The sequence below is a fragment of the Phoca vitulina genome, unplaced genomic scaffold, assembly GCF_004348235.1.
Source record: "Phoca vitulina isolate PV1807 unplaced genomic scaffold, GSC_HSeal_1.0 scaffold81, whole genome shotgun sequence".
Lineage (NCBI taxonomy): Eukaryota > Metazoa > Chordata > Mammalia > Carnivora > Phocidae > Phoca > Phoca vitulina.
The window spans coordinates 3,504,996-3,520,017 of NW_022589784.1; the positions used below are offsets into that span (position 1 = coordinate 3,504,996).

Below are 15,022 nucleotides of genomic sequence, written 5' to 3' on the forward strand. Positions count from 1 at the left end.
CTCCCCCTGCTTGTGTTCCCTCTCTTGCTGTCTCCCTCTCTGTCAAATGAATAAATAAAATCTTAAAAAAAAAAAGTCGATTGCAAGCCACCAACCATATTTTCTTCACTTCCTGTTCTACTTATTTTATTCTCTGTTCTCTTATTCTATTGAAAAAAAACACACACAATGTTTGCAACCCACAAAATTAACTTTTTTTCTGATATTTTCTAGTTTGGTCTTGCGTATTCTTTCATTTTATACAAATATACTTGCACCCCGCTAAACTGATTTTGCAACCCATGATCTGGTCGTGACCTGGGGTTTGAAAAACGCTGCTCCGGATCGGATGCCTTTCCTCTTGGGAGACCTGGGGCTGACCCCTGACACCAGGTGACCTCACCTCTACCCTTGCCTCTGGCCCCCTTGCCTCCTCAGCGGTCCCCTCCCTCCCTCTCCTCCAGGAGGCTAATTGCAGGCAGTTTTATTCTAAATCCCTCCAGTCTTATTCGAAAATTCCTCGCATGCGTTAGGACCCTGCGGGCATTGAGGAACTTGCTGCCCTAACTCAAGGCCAAGCCGGTAGTCCCGGCCTGCACCTGAGAGAGGGGCCCAGCAATTCCAACAGTAGCCCAGTGGAGACCCCCACGCGAGGTCAGGCAGGGTGGCCAAAGCGCCCTGATTCCCAATAATGTCGGGGATACACACCCAACACTGGATTTCCTGGATCTGGGAGTGTTTGGGAGCCCCGCATTCCTTTGGCATGTGTGAAGCTTTGGGGGGATTCACCCAAACAGTATTTATTGTCGTCAACTTGGTGACAAGTCCAAGGAAAACCCATAGCAATTAAGACCAGCCTGGTCCCTGCGCTGGCAAAGGAGGGGGAGGGGAGGGGAGACGGACACACAGTCGGCTCACTGAAAATGAAACAGGTCATTTCTGATAGGGACAGTGATGAGGTTGTGGCTGGAGGCAAACCAGGGGTGTGAACTAAGGAGAGGTACGGTGGGGGCTCCCTTGGAGCCAATGTTTAGGAAATGTCTCTGGGACAAGCTCCTTTCCCAAATGGTACCGACTGTCGGAAGAGACAACACAGTTCTGTCTTTCAAGATTCTAAAGGTACAAAGAGTGGAGAGGAGGTGGGGAAATTGGAGCCCATGTGCAGTGCTGGAGGAAACGTAAAAACAGTCCAGCCACTGTGGAAAACAGGCTGGGGGTTCCTTAAATGTTCAAGGGAGTGATCATCTGACCAGCAATTGCACTCCAGGTATCTAGCCAAGAGAAACAAGAAGATACATCCATGCAAACATGTAAGGGAATTTGCAGAGGCGTGATTCACAGTAGCCAAGAAGTGGAAACAACCCAAGTATCCATCAATGCACGAATGGATACACGAAATGGGGTCCAGCTGCGCAATGGAATGTCATTCAGCGGTAAAAAGGGATGAGACACCGACCTACGCTACAAAGGTGAGTGGAATCAGCCAGACGCAAAAAGCGTCCATATCGTACGATTCCGTTTCCATGAAATGTCCAGAACAGGCAAATCCACAGAGAGAGGAAGGGGATTCGTGGTTACCACGGCCTGGGGGAGGGAGTGTGGGGAATTCGAGGGGTGACAGCTAAGGGATCCAAGATTTCCTTTTGGTGTGATGAGAGTATTCTAAAATCGGCAGTTGGTGATGGCCACACAACTCTGTGAACACACGGGAAGTCATTCAATTGTACACTTTCAACGGGTAGATTATAAGATATGTGAATTATAGCTCAATAAAGCTGTTGAAAACAATTGGAAGGGGAAAATGTTTGCTCCTCCTAGCTCCCCGGCTCCCCTCCCGGGGGGGCATGTCTGTTGCTTGTTTCTGTGATCTCCTTCCGGACACGTTTGTTACACCTGCAAGGAAGTACATTTCTCGCTTGTTCTGAACTTTGCTGTGCTCACTGAACCCAGTGACTTAGTAGAGGTCCTGATGCTAAGAGCTGCCTTGTTCTGCCTCTGTTTCTCTCTAACTTACCTATAGCGCATTCCTTTGAATATTCCTTTGCTACTTTAATTCCCTTAGCAATGAACATTTAGGCTGATTCCAATTTCTTGCCGCGAAAACATTGCTGTGGGAGGTCACAAGTGAAAGAATATCAGTAGGAGAAATTTCTAGAAGGGAAATGGTTGGGGCAAAGTGCATGTTCATTTTAATTTGAATAGATACAGCTAAATTGCCCTCTGTTGGGGTTGTGAGAGTTTACTTAGCCAGGTGAGTGCCTACATGGCTTCTGAACAAAGATCTGAAGGATGAGGGGGAAGGATAGGAAGGTCATATTATAGTGTTCCAGGTGGAAGGCAACAGCCTATGCAAAGGCCCTGGGGCAGAACCAGGCCTGGTATATTGGAGGGAACAGCAAGGAGACCTGTTTGGCGGGAGCAGAGAAAGCGAAGGGGAGAGGGGGCAGGTCATGCAGGGCTCTGTGGACGGGGGGGTACTTTGGCCTTTACCCTCAATGAAATGGGAGACCGGGAGGGCTGTGGGCGCAGAGGAAGGTCATCACCTGACTGTCTCTGGCCGCTCCGAGGACAGACTGTTGGAGGTCAAGACTCTGCCTCTACCCGGGGGTGCCTGGGTGGCTCAGTTGATTAAGTGTCTAACTCTTGGTTTCAGCTCAGGTCATGATCTGGTGTTTGTGGGATTAAGCCCTACGTCAGGTTCTGAGCTCAGCATGGAGTCTCCTTCAGATTCTCTCTCCCTCTCTGCTCTTCCTTCTGCTTGCACGCGCTCTCTCTCTCTCTCTCAAATAATTTTTATGAATCTTAAAAGACTCTGCCTCAGGGCGCCTGGGTGGCTCAGTTGGTTGAGCGACTGCCTTCGGCTCAGGTCATGATCCTGAAGTCCTGGGATCGAGTCCCGCATCAGGCTCCCCGCTCAGCAAGGGGGTCTGCTTCTCCCTCTGACCCTCTTCCCTGCTCATGCTCTCTATCATTCTCTCTCTCTCTCAATAAATAAATAAAAATCTTAAAAAAAAAAAAAAAAGACTCTGCCTCTACCTGGTTGAGCCCCATCATGGCTCACTGCACCAGAGTGATAACCTCTGTCCTGGTCCCCCAGCTCCTGCCCTCCCCCTGCCCCCCACTATCTATCCTCCCCAAAGCAGCCAGAGGGAATCCAATGATGACCCCTTGCCCACCAGGGCTCTTACCTGCATCAGGTTAAAGTCCAAGTCTTCCTGAGGCCTCTTATTACCTCCCTGCCCTTACCTTCTTCCCTCTTGCTTCCTCCTTCACTCTGTTGCAGCCATGTGGCCCCCTCACTGTTCATCCAACACGCCAGGCACAGTCTTGCCCCAGGGCCTTTGCACGGGCTGTTCCCTCCATCTGGAACCCTCCACCCCAGATATCCCCATGGTTTCCCCGCCTCTGCTCTTTCAGTTCTCTGCTAAAATGTCACCTCCTCCAAAGGGCCTCCCTTGCCCAGTCTGGTTAAGACAGTACGGAGTAGTTGAAAAAACACGCTATTTTCATATCCTCAAAACTTATCTGTAATAACTCCTGTTGCTGCTACGATCTTGATTTTTAGATCTTCCCACTTACGGGGGCACCTCCTGGGTGCGCAGACACCGTGCTGAGCACTTCGCGGTCTTCATGGGCACCCATCAAGGGAGGTATTATTCTTCTCATTGTACAGATCAGGACAGTCAAGGCTCTGGGAGGTGTTGTGAATTGCCCAAGGCCATCTAGCTAATGAAGTATCTGTCAACGAAATCTCAGGCTGGGTCTCACCCAACCCCAACATTTCACCCCAGCTTCTGCCTCGTGCCCCCTGCACTCTAGATTAGCTCTGAAGGGAAGGCCAGAGAAGGGCCATAGTCTGCTCAGGGTAACACAGGGAGCAGGTGGTCAAGCGGGCCTTGAGCTCAGGTCTGGTCATCCCAGGGCTGTTCCACCCCTCCAAGCATCTGCCCTTCCTGGGACCCTCCAGGACCATCCCAGGAGGTTGGCCGGGCTCGAGACGATCCCTGTGACACTGGTGGCGGAAGCAGCAAGATTCTTGGGGCCCATCCCCCAACCCGTGCCAGGCACTGTGGGAAGTTCGGCAAGCTAGGCACTATCTCTCTGTCCATTTCACAGATGAGGAGACAGAGGCACAGAGAGGCAATGTCATTTGCAGAGGGTCGCACAACAGGAAGGTGGGGGCTCTGGGATTTTTACCTGGATCTTGAAAACTAAAATCCAACCCCCACCTCCGTCTCAGCCACCATGCTCTAATAACAGAGTCCCCAGGGGAGTGACTTGGGGCCAACGTCACTCCACCCACCTCGACTTCTACTTCTGCACCTGGGCCTCCAGGAACCATCCAGAAAATCTCCTCCTCTGCTCAGCCAGACCACAAGCCACCCCTTTTCCTTGCTTCTTTTGGTGGGGGCACCATCTCTGTTGTCTAAGGGCTCAAAGACCCTGCAGTGTCACCGGGCGTCCAGGCCTCCCACCCCCAGGTCACAGGGGAGGCCTCTGAACAGCCTTGACTTACTATAGGGTCAAGGACATTGGGGCCCAGTCATTCTCTGGGGGGGGGTGTCCTGGGATCTGTGGGGTATTGAGCAGCACCCCTGGCCCCCACCACCTCGATGGCCAGCAGCCCCCCCAGTCCTGTCAACTGTAGATGTTCCAGACACCACCCGGTGCCCCCTGGGGAGGCAGGATTATCCTGGTTGAGGGGCCCCCGCTGGCTTTGTTCCTACCCTGGTTTCAGATTCACCTTTTGAGAACTCGCTGGACCCCCCGGGGGAGCCATCACCACCTTTCCTTCTTCCTGGTAGGGGCCGGCTCTATTCCCTGCCCTCCCACCTGCCTCTGGTGAGCTTGGAGGACAAGCCCCACCGCTGCCCCTCCCCCATCACTACCTGCAATGGGTTTTCTTTGTGGAAGTCCGAAGTCCCTTGAACCAACAAGTACATTCTCTTCTTCGCCAGAATGTGCTCCCGGCCCATGCAGGAGGCTTGCACGAAGTAGAAGACGTGGCCAATTTTGCTGGCGAAGGTAGAAGGAAGCCTGGGAGGTAAGCTGAAATGGAAGTCAAAGGTGTGGCTGCCTGCACTTAACCAATTATCTGAAAGCAAAACACACCGAGGCCATCAGAAGGTTCTAGAATCTTTTTCCTTTTTTTTTTTTTTTTTTTTAACCCCCCCTTCTTTATTTGTTGTTTTGGCAGGGGCTTTGTTCTGGGCCTGGCCCACCTGTCCCTGAGCTAGGCTGGGTTCTGTGCTTTTAGGGATCTGCATGATCCACAAATATTAGGCCTAGGCCTCAGCTGGGCTGGAGGGAGATGCCTGGGTGGGTGAGGTGGCTGGGCTGCTCACCCCTACTCTGGGTCTGAGAAACTGGAGGTCCAGCACATTGGTTTAACAAACCCCTCTTGAGCCTCTTTCTGTGGGCCAGAGGCTGTTTTAGGCATTATTTTCAGCAGTGAGCAGGGCCAGCACAGCTCCCTGCCCTCACAGAGCTTGGCCTTCAGTGCGCAGCATATAGTAGGTGCTTAACATTGGTTGAGTGGCAACTGAGGACCAGGGAGAAACTCACACGGCCCCCATTTCTGCAACCTCCCCCATTTTATTTGTTTCTTTCATTCGTCCAAAAACCTCTCATTATTGTGTCTTGCCCACTGGATGGCAATCCCAGTGACTCCAGGGACCTTGTTTGTTTTATCCATTGCCCCACCCCCAGCCCGTGGCCCAGTGCCGTGTGCAGAAGGTGCTCAATAAGTGTTTGCGAAATAAATGAATGAATCTGTCAGAGGCTTGGGCTTATGCATTTGAGGGGAAATGCTTGGCAATGGGAAAGGGTGGTACCTGATGCTGGGGGTGTTAGGATGGGAAGTGTTTGGGTTGAAAAAACACTTACAGAGCACTTACTGTATGCCCCACACTATTCTAAGCCCTTTATATGCCATTCAGTCACTAAGTCCTCAAAGCAATCTTATGAGTGATCCCTTTTTCTGGTTCCCATTTTCCAGATGGGTTAATGGGACACAGAGAGGCAACAGGACTGCTGAGCAGTAAGGGCTGGTATGTTGCCATTCCTCCCCTAGATATCTGCACGGCTGGTGTCCTTCCCGTCACTCAGATCTGAGCTCAGTTCCCTCTTCGAAGAGACCTCTCCATGACCTCCCAATCTAAAAATTTTAAAAGTCTAAAATTAAACTTTGTTCAGCCAGGCGTTGGCCGAGAGTTGTGGCATACCTGGGAACACTCCCATGAACACATTTTGGAAAGGACATGCGGCTCCCAGGCAGCTCAGCCTCCCTGACGTCTGTCCAGACCGTGGATCTGAACCTGCTGGAGTTGGGGCCTGGTTATTCTCTCCCTAGAATAACCTCCTCTCTCTTTCCCTGGGACCATAGGACTCCTTCTTTTGTCTCCTTGGCATTTCACTGCCAGAGGGAGATTTATCTGTCAAATAACAAGACAGATTTTTTTTTTATTGGCCTTCCCAAGTGGTCATTGGGCTAAGGATAGCATTTTTTTCCCCCCGGGGAAACAACTTTGAAAGTTCATTTCGAATATCTGGGTTCTGATCAGCTCCTCGTGTCTTATTATTTTCGTGTTAATGTGTATCTGATGGTCATTGTTATACATAGCTTCCCTCCTGGGGAGGAACCAGGCCTCTGCCCATTTCTGGTATCCCTGGGGGTTTGCTGATCCACTAGCAGATGTGTTTACCTTCCAGACCCAGGTTCCTATTAGGGCTAGAGTTGGCTGCTGGCTTTGTCCTTACCCTCTACTGGGAATGTCTTCATCTTGTGCACGTAGTCGGCCTTGTTGTTGCAAATAACATCTCTACTATAATCACGGGATGCCCCGATTTCTTCATTCCACTCCACATAACCCCTTCCCACGAGCTCCACCTTTACAATAGGGTCCACCAGGGTGCTGTTCAGGATTAGAACCACTTGCCCTTTTATGCTGGAGCCGGCTAGGTAGACTGCATCCTTGGGCAACACTAATTCGATCGACTTCACCACAGACATGGGGGGTTGGGGTGGTAGAGAAATATTCTCCCTGTCCCCCCATGCCACTGAGATTTCCGGTTCCTTTGCCGCAGTGAGGTCACCTGTCTGTGACATCATCCAGCCAGCGTTCTGGGAAGGGTGTCCCTAGTGGCCGGGATGGGAGATGAGGCTGTTGTGCAGGGGTGGGACAGCTTGGGAATTCCAAAGTCCTCACTGGTGTATGAAATGATAGCCTGACCCCTTTTTCCTAGGAAATAACAGATAAATAAGCCAAACCAACCGCAAGGCCCTAGTGTTCCTGCCCCATAGGGAACACCTGTCATCATGCCGGGAGGTTAGAGGCCTGGGTGGGAAGAGCTCCTTATGAGCTCTACTTAGAGATGGGGAGGAATGAGGAATGAGCCCCAAGGTCTTTTCTGCTCTAACAGATGGCCCCCAAATGTGGTATGTGCGCTTCTCAGGGTTCATACACTCGTTAAGCTCATACACAGTCATTGTCATTTTAATGGCTCTCTCTCTATACCAACCAGTCCCTGTTAGAAAAAAATTATAGATATGGCCAGGACATGAAATCTGGTGTGTCCTGACTGAATGCTTAGAGCACTGTGTCCTCCATCTAAACACGAACACCATCTCCTTACACATCTGACATTTCTCTTTACACCTGTGTCTCCCCCATTGAATGGGAAGTTCTTGCAGGGTGGGACTTAGTCTCTGTAAGCTTTGTGCCCACCAACGTCTGCTTTACTCCGGGCCTGGTTCAGACAAGAGGGGTGTCAATAGGTTTGTTGAGTGACTTAACGACCTTCAAGAATATATCATTTTGCAAAAAGGAAACTGAGGCCTTTCGCCCTCTGATGGGTTTCCTGGTGCCTAACTCGCCCATGGGCTGATGCCTAAGCAGGAGGGCCACTGGAGCAGAAGAGGTGTCAGGAAGTGTCCATTCTCCAGACTCTAGCAGGCCTCCTTCATTGTCTTTGTTGTATCTCGCTTTATTATTTCATGTGATGTCTTTTGTAGACATTGCCATCTTGTCTCCCTGAGTGGTTTGTAAGCTTCTTCTGGAGAGGCCTGGCATAGTCTTTCACTCATGTTTGTTAACGAACCTAGGCAGCCTCTCCAACTTTCTCAAAATGACTGGAGAAATGGGGCCCTCATTTCTTTCTGCAGGGAAAACCAGACCTCTTTTTGAGTTACTTGACTTGAGATATCCAAGGGGCCTGGGCTGAGCCCTGCTCCAAATACACCTGAAGAACGTATTCCCTCTTTTGGTCCTGTTGGGTTTTTGCAATAGTATGTGCAAACAAATGATATGCTCTCACCAGGAATAGGCCAGGTTCCCGTGGCCGATTCTCAATGTGAAAGATCTCATCTGCCTCCCAGACTCAGGGAGGCCTGCCTGATACCTGCCCGTCCCTGAGATTGTGGTCTATACTCGGCTGATGACTGTGGGTCCAGAAAGACACTGAGTAGCACAGACGGAGTCCTGAAGTTGGAGAAAGTTAGCAGCAAATTCTGGACTTTGTATTTTGGACTCTATCTGTTCCCTATGACTTCTATAACAAATCCCCACAATTTTAGTGGCTTATAAAAAACACAAATTTATTCTCCTACAGTTCTGGAGGTCAGAAGTCCAAAATGGGTCTTAAGCAGCTAAAATCAAGGTGTTCTAGGGTTCTAGGAGAGAATCTGTCCCTCATCTTTTCTGGCCTCTATAGGTTTCCCACATTCCTTGTCTGTTGGGTCTCATCATTCCAACCTCTACTTCCCTTGTCACTTCTCCTTCTCTGACTTGGCCCTTTTGCCTCTTTCACTTGTTAGGACCCTTGTGATGATTTTGGACCAGCCTGGATCATCTAGGATACTCTCCCCCACCCGAAGATCTTTAATTTGATCTCATCTGCAAAGTCCCTTTTGCCACGGAAGCTACCATATTCACAGGCTCAGGGATTAGGATATGACTAGCTTTGGGAGAGGGGGGACATTCTTCTGCCTACCACTTGGGGAAAGAACAGCAGAAGGACCAGTGCCTAGAAGGGACTGTGCTCGGGTCCAGAGAAAGCTGTACACACAGAAGTCGGAGGTCATCACTCTTCTGCTTACAGCCTTCCCGTGCTGCTCACTGCTCTCAAGAGATAAAGACCAAAGGCCCCCTTGAGGCCTTAGATGACACCTCTCTGACCTCGTCCCCTCTCTGCCCTGCTACACTGGCCTCCTGACTGCTCCCCCTACATTTCTAAGCCTTTTCCGGCCTCTAAGCTTGCCCGTCCCTCCTCGACCCATCTGTCTTTGGTTTCTATCTCAGATCTCAGCTCAAATGTCATCCGTTCAGAGAGGCCCACCTCAACCAGAATGTCCTCTCTGCGCACCCCCACATGCCTCTCCAGCTACTGTCCTGTCTTCATTGCACGCAGTGGTATCTGAAATGATTTGCTTTACTTATTCATTTTTTGCCTGTCTCTCCAGAGAAGAAATTACCCTTCTGGAGACCACCAACAGGGTTGGCCTTGTCCATTGTTGCCGCCCCCCCAGCTCCGAACACTGTGTCCAGGCACTTTGTAGGTGCCCAGCATGGGTCACTGTGTGCCCGCCAAGACTGGCCAGAGCCGAGCAGGCAGGGTGGAGGGGGCAGGGCAGTCCTGCCCGCCTGGACAGCGGGAGAAGGCGGGAAAACGAGGCGGGAAAACCCAGCAAACAAGCCCTGCGGGTGGGTAGGGTGGGGAGCTCTAGCAGGCCCTGACGCCAGGAAATGGAGCGTGGGGCGATCAGGCTGGCCATCGGGGTACAGGCGGTCTCGAGAGGGGCCCCCACATTCTACTGCTGTGTTTAAACATTGATTCCGGCCTTCCTTGCCCTACTGGTCAGCGCATGCCCGTGCCCCGGGAGAGGGGCTGTGGAAAAGGACTTAAAAGGTCTGGGGGACTCTACCCGGGGTCCCTGCCCCGGGGGGTACTTAGGGCTCCTGAGGGACACGCAGAGTCGGGGGGGGTACCCAGCTCCCGCCACTGGGCCGGGTCGCACACTGGGTGCGCCCAGCAGAGCGCGCAGGGCTGGGCGGGGCCGTGGCCCGCTGGGCGGAGTGGGGGTGGACGGAGGAGGGGGCGCCCCCCACCCCCTTTCTCGCTTCCCGCCACTGCGGCGGCCAATCACCAAGCAGGAGCCCGCCCCTGGCGCGGCCTCCCGCGGCCCCGCAACTCCCAAACGCCGAGTTTTCGCGGGAAAAAAAATCAGAGCAGCTGGCAGCGCGGCGGGCAGTGGTGGCCGTCCAGGCGTTCCGGGTCGCAGGCAGGTCCGCGCGGGGTCCGGGGCCACGCACGCGTCTCTATCGCCATCCCCAGCCGGGCCAGGCGCGCAGGCAGGAGAGTGGATCGGGGCGGCCGGAGAGGTGAGCCTGCGGACTGATCGGGGTGCCATCCTGGGCCGGTGGAAGGGCCCGGCGGCACCGGGCGCGGAGACTTTGCAAAACTTTCGGGAGCGGCCCGGGGACGCGCGGCCAGTACCGGCGCACGCGTGCCCCGTAGCGTGGCTGTTCTCCACGCCGTCTCGGGCTCTGCCCCCGCCCCGCCGGCCCTCGGGAGTCGTCCCCCGCAGCCCGGGCGCCGGCAGGGGCGAGAGGAACATACCCAGAGCCCCGCGGGGGTCGCGCCGGCCGGGTGGGGGAGGGCCTGGCGAGCCACAGGGGAGGATGTCAGGCTCCGCGCCTGCGCGCGGGCTGCCCCGGGATTCAATTGTCGCGCCCGAGCCCGATTTCGCGCGCCCTTAGTTCCCCGGGCGCGCCTGGGCCAATGGGGAGCGGGCGGGGCGGGGCAGCCGGGCGCGGCGGAGCCAATGAGCGAGTCGGCTCAAGTGAAGGGGGCGGGACTTGGCGCGCGGGGCCCCTCGGCCTGTCCCGGCGGTGGGGGTGGGCGTGGGCTAGTTGGCGTGGCCCGAGCGAGCGGGCGGGAGAATAAGAGGGACTCTGGGCTCGTGGGTCGGGGTCCCGGGAACGCGAGCCTGCGCGTGAGGCCGCCGCCGGGCCGAGGTGAGAAGCGCGGCGCGCGCGGGGGTGGCCGGGACGGGGCGGCCGGTTGCCATGGCCACCGCGGGGGCCGGCAGTGTCGCGCACGCGCGCGGGGGGCGGCGGGGGCCGCGGGCACCCAGGGTTGGGGGCTCCAGGGTCGGGGGGGGGTGGTCCTTCCCCTTCGGTCACACTTAGTTGAGTTACTGGGACTTCTGAAGTTCCAACCCGCGCCGGACTTTTGGGTTTTCCTCTTGCGTCAGTATTAATCCAAGGAATGGATGAATGAATGAATCAATGAATCAATGAATGAATCAATGAACGAACGAAGAAACTTGGTTCCTCGCTATTTGGCTGTGTCCTCCTTACTTCTCTGGATCTTGTGTGTCTCCCCCCCCCCCACGCCCCCGCCGTGAAAGACGGAGTGGGTTGGACTGAGTGGTCCGAGATGCCGTTTGCCTTCCCCTCCCTCCTCGTTCCTGCGCCGTTGCTGGTCATTAATGCGTTAATTTCTTCATTTACTCCGCGGGGCCCTGGTCAGCTGTGGCTCTTCCGCGGACCAGCGCGCTGGGAGGGCGTCCTGGGAGTTTCCTAGTGTCCACAGACTGGACAAAAGCCAAGATGACCTGAGCATGGCACGGTGTGGTGGCGGCAGCAGCACGTGCCACTGACCCAGGGGTCCCGCTCTCTCGCCTTCAGCACCAGCAGATACCATGTGGATCCAGGTTCGCACCATGGACGGGAAGGTGGCCCACACTGTGGACTCACTGTCCAGGCTGACCAAGGTGGAGGAGCTGAGGAGGAAGATCCAGGAGCTGTTCCACGTGGAGCCAGGCCTGCAGAGGCTTTTCTACAGGGGCAAGCAGGTAAACCCGCCCTGCCGGCTGCCGCCCGCCCAGCACCTTTGTTCTTGCCTGGTCCAGGCATCGTACATATACTCTCCCCGCCCCTCGTCCGGTCCCGCTTCACGTCTCCACAGAAACCTCAAATGCCTGAGCCAGGAACAAAGGCTCCACTTGCAGATCGACATACCGGGCAGGAAGCTGGCACTCCAGTCCGTAGCTTTTGGGCTTTTAAGTCTACCTCCCCTGTTTTTTTGAAGGTTCTCTCAATATAATTTCTAGAAAAGGAAGTTGGAGGTGGCCAATGGAGGACTGATGAATTTCGAGGAAGAGCCTAGAATCCATTCTCAGACAGTAGGACGGAAGGGACCAGGTTTTTCTTTGAAACACACACGGATGACCCCACACCTTGCACCTATTTAGAGTTTGACTCCACAGGGTCTGTTTTCGAGAAATTTGGATCAGCTTGTTCAGAGGCTGGAGATGGCGCTTGCTGGTCAGGAATTTCTGCCAGGAGCTCGTGCTTTCCTCGGGGTCTGCGGGCCCCGCTTTTCTGTATCCTCTCTTCTTGCTCTCTCCCCGGCCCCTGGTAGCGTTTAAAATGGCCACCCTTGCTTTCTCAGCTGCCCACATTTGGGACACTTTCTCCAGGGGTAGTGGGGGGGTTTCCGTTTTTGTCTGTGTCTTTGGGGGGGGGACGGAGCATCCTCCTGTGGGATTTCCCCTGGTAAGATAAGATGGCATGGCACAAAGTGTCAGTCCCGTCTGCGGGGGCCGTCGTGGAGTGGGGTGCACGGTAGGGACAGCGGTGGCTTAGGGACTGTGTCCTGGATTAAAAGTCTTCAGTTGGGCTGCGTGTGCCTGACTTTGTTGTTGTTGTGTTTTGAACTGGGTACTGCCGCCATCTGCTGTCTCCGTTGAGAAATAAACACTCTGCGCCCGGCCAGGATTTTTGGGGGCTGGGAGGATCCAGTTTGCTTAACTCGAAATGAGACCTGATGATTAACTTCTTGGGTTCGTGGTGCCCTTGGGGACCTTTCACCTCCTTCCTGGGAGAGACACGATGACTTGAACGTCTTTAGAAGCTGAGTTAACCCGCCCTGCCTGGGGAGGGGAAGCCGGTCCCGCGGACTCCTTCGCCCGCGCGGTGAGCAAAGGCAGGGCTGTGAGTAAGCTCTGCCGAGGTGCTCTCTCCCGCCGCCTCCAACGGCTCATCTTTTGTGGCATCCAGACTGACTTCGATTAGCCACTCGATCTCTTTGTTCAGCAGCAGGTCCTCTCACAGAGTTTCTGAGAACCCTCGAGTGTGCCTGCTAAGCAGTTCCTGGTGTGTTTCAGAGGTGGGTCGGATCGAGTCCTCTAAAGTGGGAGGATCTGGGAGCGCCTGCCTCGTGCCAGGCACTGTTGTCACGTTTCCATCCGGCAGAAAAGTTGCAAGAGCCACGAACCCCCAAGCACCTACCCCTAGAGCTTGCCCCTGACACTCGGCCACATTCCAGTTAGCACGGCTTTCTCTGTCCTGTCTGCCCACCAGTCTGTTGTAGTTTTTGGAGTGCGTTTCAAAGTAAGTTGCAGACACAGGTTCACGCCAACCCTGAGCACTTCAGCATGCCTGCCATTAACTAGGGTCCAGTACGGGTCTGTGGGTCTTGTTTTTCTTAGGTAACACACACATATATAGCGAGATAACGCACACGTCAGGCGGACCATTTGGAGTCTGGACAAATGTCTACACCCACGTAACCAAACGCCCATCTCCCTTCATTTGTAACACGAAATCCGACCCATACAAAAGCCCTTACGCCCCCTTGGAAAGTTATAAAGCCTGATGATACCAGGAACACCTGGGGGCGGGAGACACGCAGGGTGTACCTTTAATTGGCGGGCCATCAGCGATGGAGTCGGAGCTCTTGGCGCTGCTTGCTCACGACCCGGCTTTCACATTTAGCACAGGCTTCCTGCTTCCCCCGGGACCTCTGTGATTGCCGCCCGATCCCCTGCCTGGCGCTCCGTCCCTTCTCGGCAGCTTCGTGAGGGAACGTGCAGTCGTCTCTGTCTTCCGGCCGAGGAAGCCAGGCCTAGAGCGTGATGCAACTTCCCGGGGATGCTGGCAAGGCCCTGGCCTGGCTGCGGGGAGGTGGGACGGCGAGGGTGGGGGGACAGGGTAGGGTAGGGTGGGGTGGGGCGGACGGGACACAGACAGACAAGGCATACGGCGGCACCTCCCAGTGAGCCAGTGAGTCGAGTCTGCAAACAGGCTAGGCTAACAGCGATAGTAAAGCAGCCTAGTTTCCAGTGGGCGGGGCAAGAGAGCGGTTTTTACAGAATGTTCTAGAGCATCTTCGCAATCCTTTCCCCCCTTTTTTTTCTTCCTCCTTTTTAAAGAAACATGTCGTCGCAGTCCAAGGTCTGCAGTGAGGTTGATTGAGACGATAAAGCAGAACATAGTTGAGCCTTTCTTCAGGATATGGGAGGGTTTCGTGGCCGGCTTGTTTGGGCTGAATAGGTTGGCGGTTATGTCGTTTGATTGGCGGAAATGCAAGAAGCTGAATGGGGGCAGGGACCCAGGCCGCAGGCCCAGCGTGGGCAAGGGCAAGAGGCATCTGGCGCCTTTTTCTTGGCTGCCCATAAAAATAACAATAGCTGTCATTTGTGGGGACTCCAGCACGCTCAGGTGCCGGGCTCTGCGCTTTACATAATCTTCCCCGGGTCCCCTGCCCAGGTGGCCGCGGCCCGAGCTCCGCGCAGCTCTCCCAGTGTGGCCGGTGCGGGGCTGGGCCCAGCCAGCTCGCGGTAAAGGCACCGTGAATCAGCTCCGGGTTTCTCCCTGTCGGCCTTGCTGACGTGCGAGGCCGGCTCATCGTCTGGAATTGCCCCCAGTTGAGAGGTACTAATTTAGTAGATAATTGATATTAGGAAAACAGCGAAATCGGCTCACTGGCCTCAAAGGCCATGTTAAGGTCCGTCTGAAAGATCAGGCTGAAATGGTGCCCTGGGAACGGCCTCGTGAGGGTCACCCGTGTCCTAGCACCTCACCAATTCAGAGTGGCTTTTCCCGAGTGCGGTCCCTGAATTCCCAAAGGGCAGAGCGGGGCAGCAGAGTCCTGTCCTTAGGCTGTGTGAGGGAGGGTCCCCTTCCCCTGGGAGGGCTCCCAGCTGCAGGGCATGCCCTTTAAGCCAGGCGTCAACAAACCCTTTATGTAAATATTT

At 54.5% G+C, this 15,022-nt stretch overlaps 2 protein-coding genes across 4 annotated transcripts in view; one reads left to right on the top strand and one right to left on the bottom strand.

Moving 5' to 3' along the window:
• ARRDC5 (arrestin domain containing 5) overlaps positions 1–6,991 on the bottom strand; it is a 10,164-nt gene extending 3,173 nt beyond the window's left edge. Inside the window, exons 1-2 of the mRNA XM_032394733.1 lie at positions 6,739–6,991; positions 4,869–5,074 (exon numbers count right to left, since the gene is read on the bottom strand). Coding sequence (XP_032250624.1) covers positions 4,869–5,074; positions 6,739–6,991 — 459 coding nt within the window. The remainder of the gene's footprint in view (positions 1–4,868; positions 5,075–6,738) is intronic.
• Positions 6,992–10,233: 3,242 nt separating this feature from the next.
• Positions 10,234–15,022, top strand: part of UHRF1 (ubiquitin like with PHD and ring finger domains 1) — a 29,892-nt gene continuing 25,103 nt past the window's right edge. The window contains exons 1-2 of one of the 3 annotated variants that reach the window (XM_032394678.1): positions 10,234–10,358; positions 11,670–11,836. In XM_032394678.1, the coding sequence (XP_032250569.1) occupies positions 11,684–11,836 (153 nt within the window). In that variant the 5' untranslated portion in view covers positions 10,234–10,358; positions 11,670–11,683. Of the gene's footprint in view, positions 10,359–10,925; positions 10,995–11,669; positions 11,837–15,022 lie in introns of those variants that run through there. The other 2 variants (XM_032394676.1, XM_032394677.1) reach the window with 2 other exon arrangements.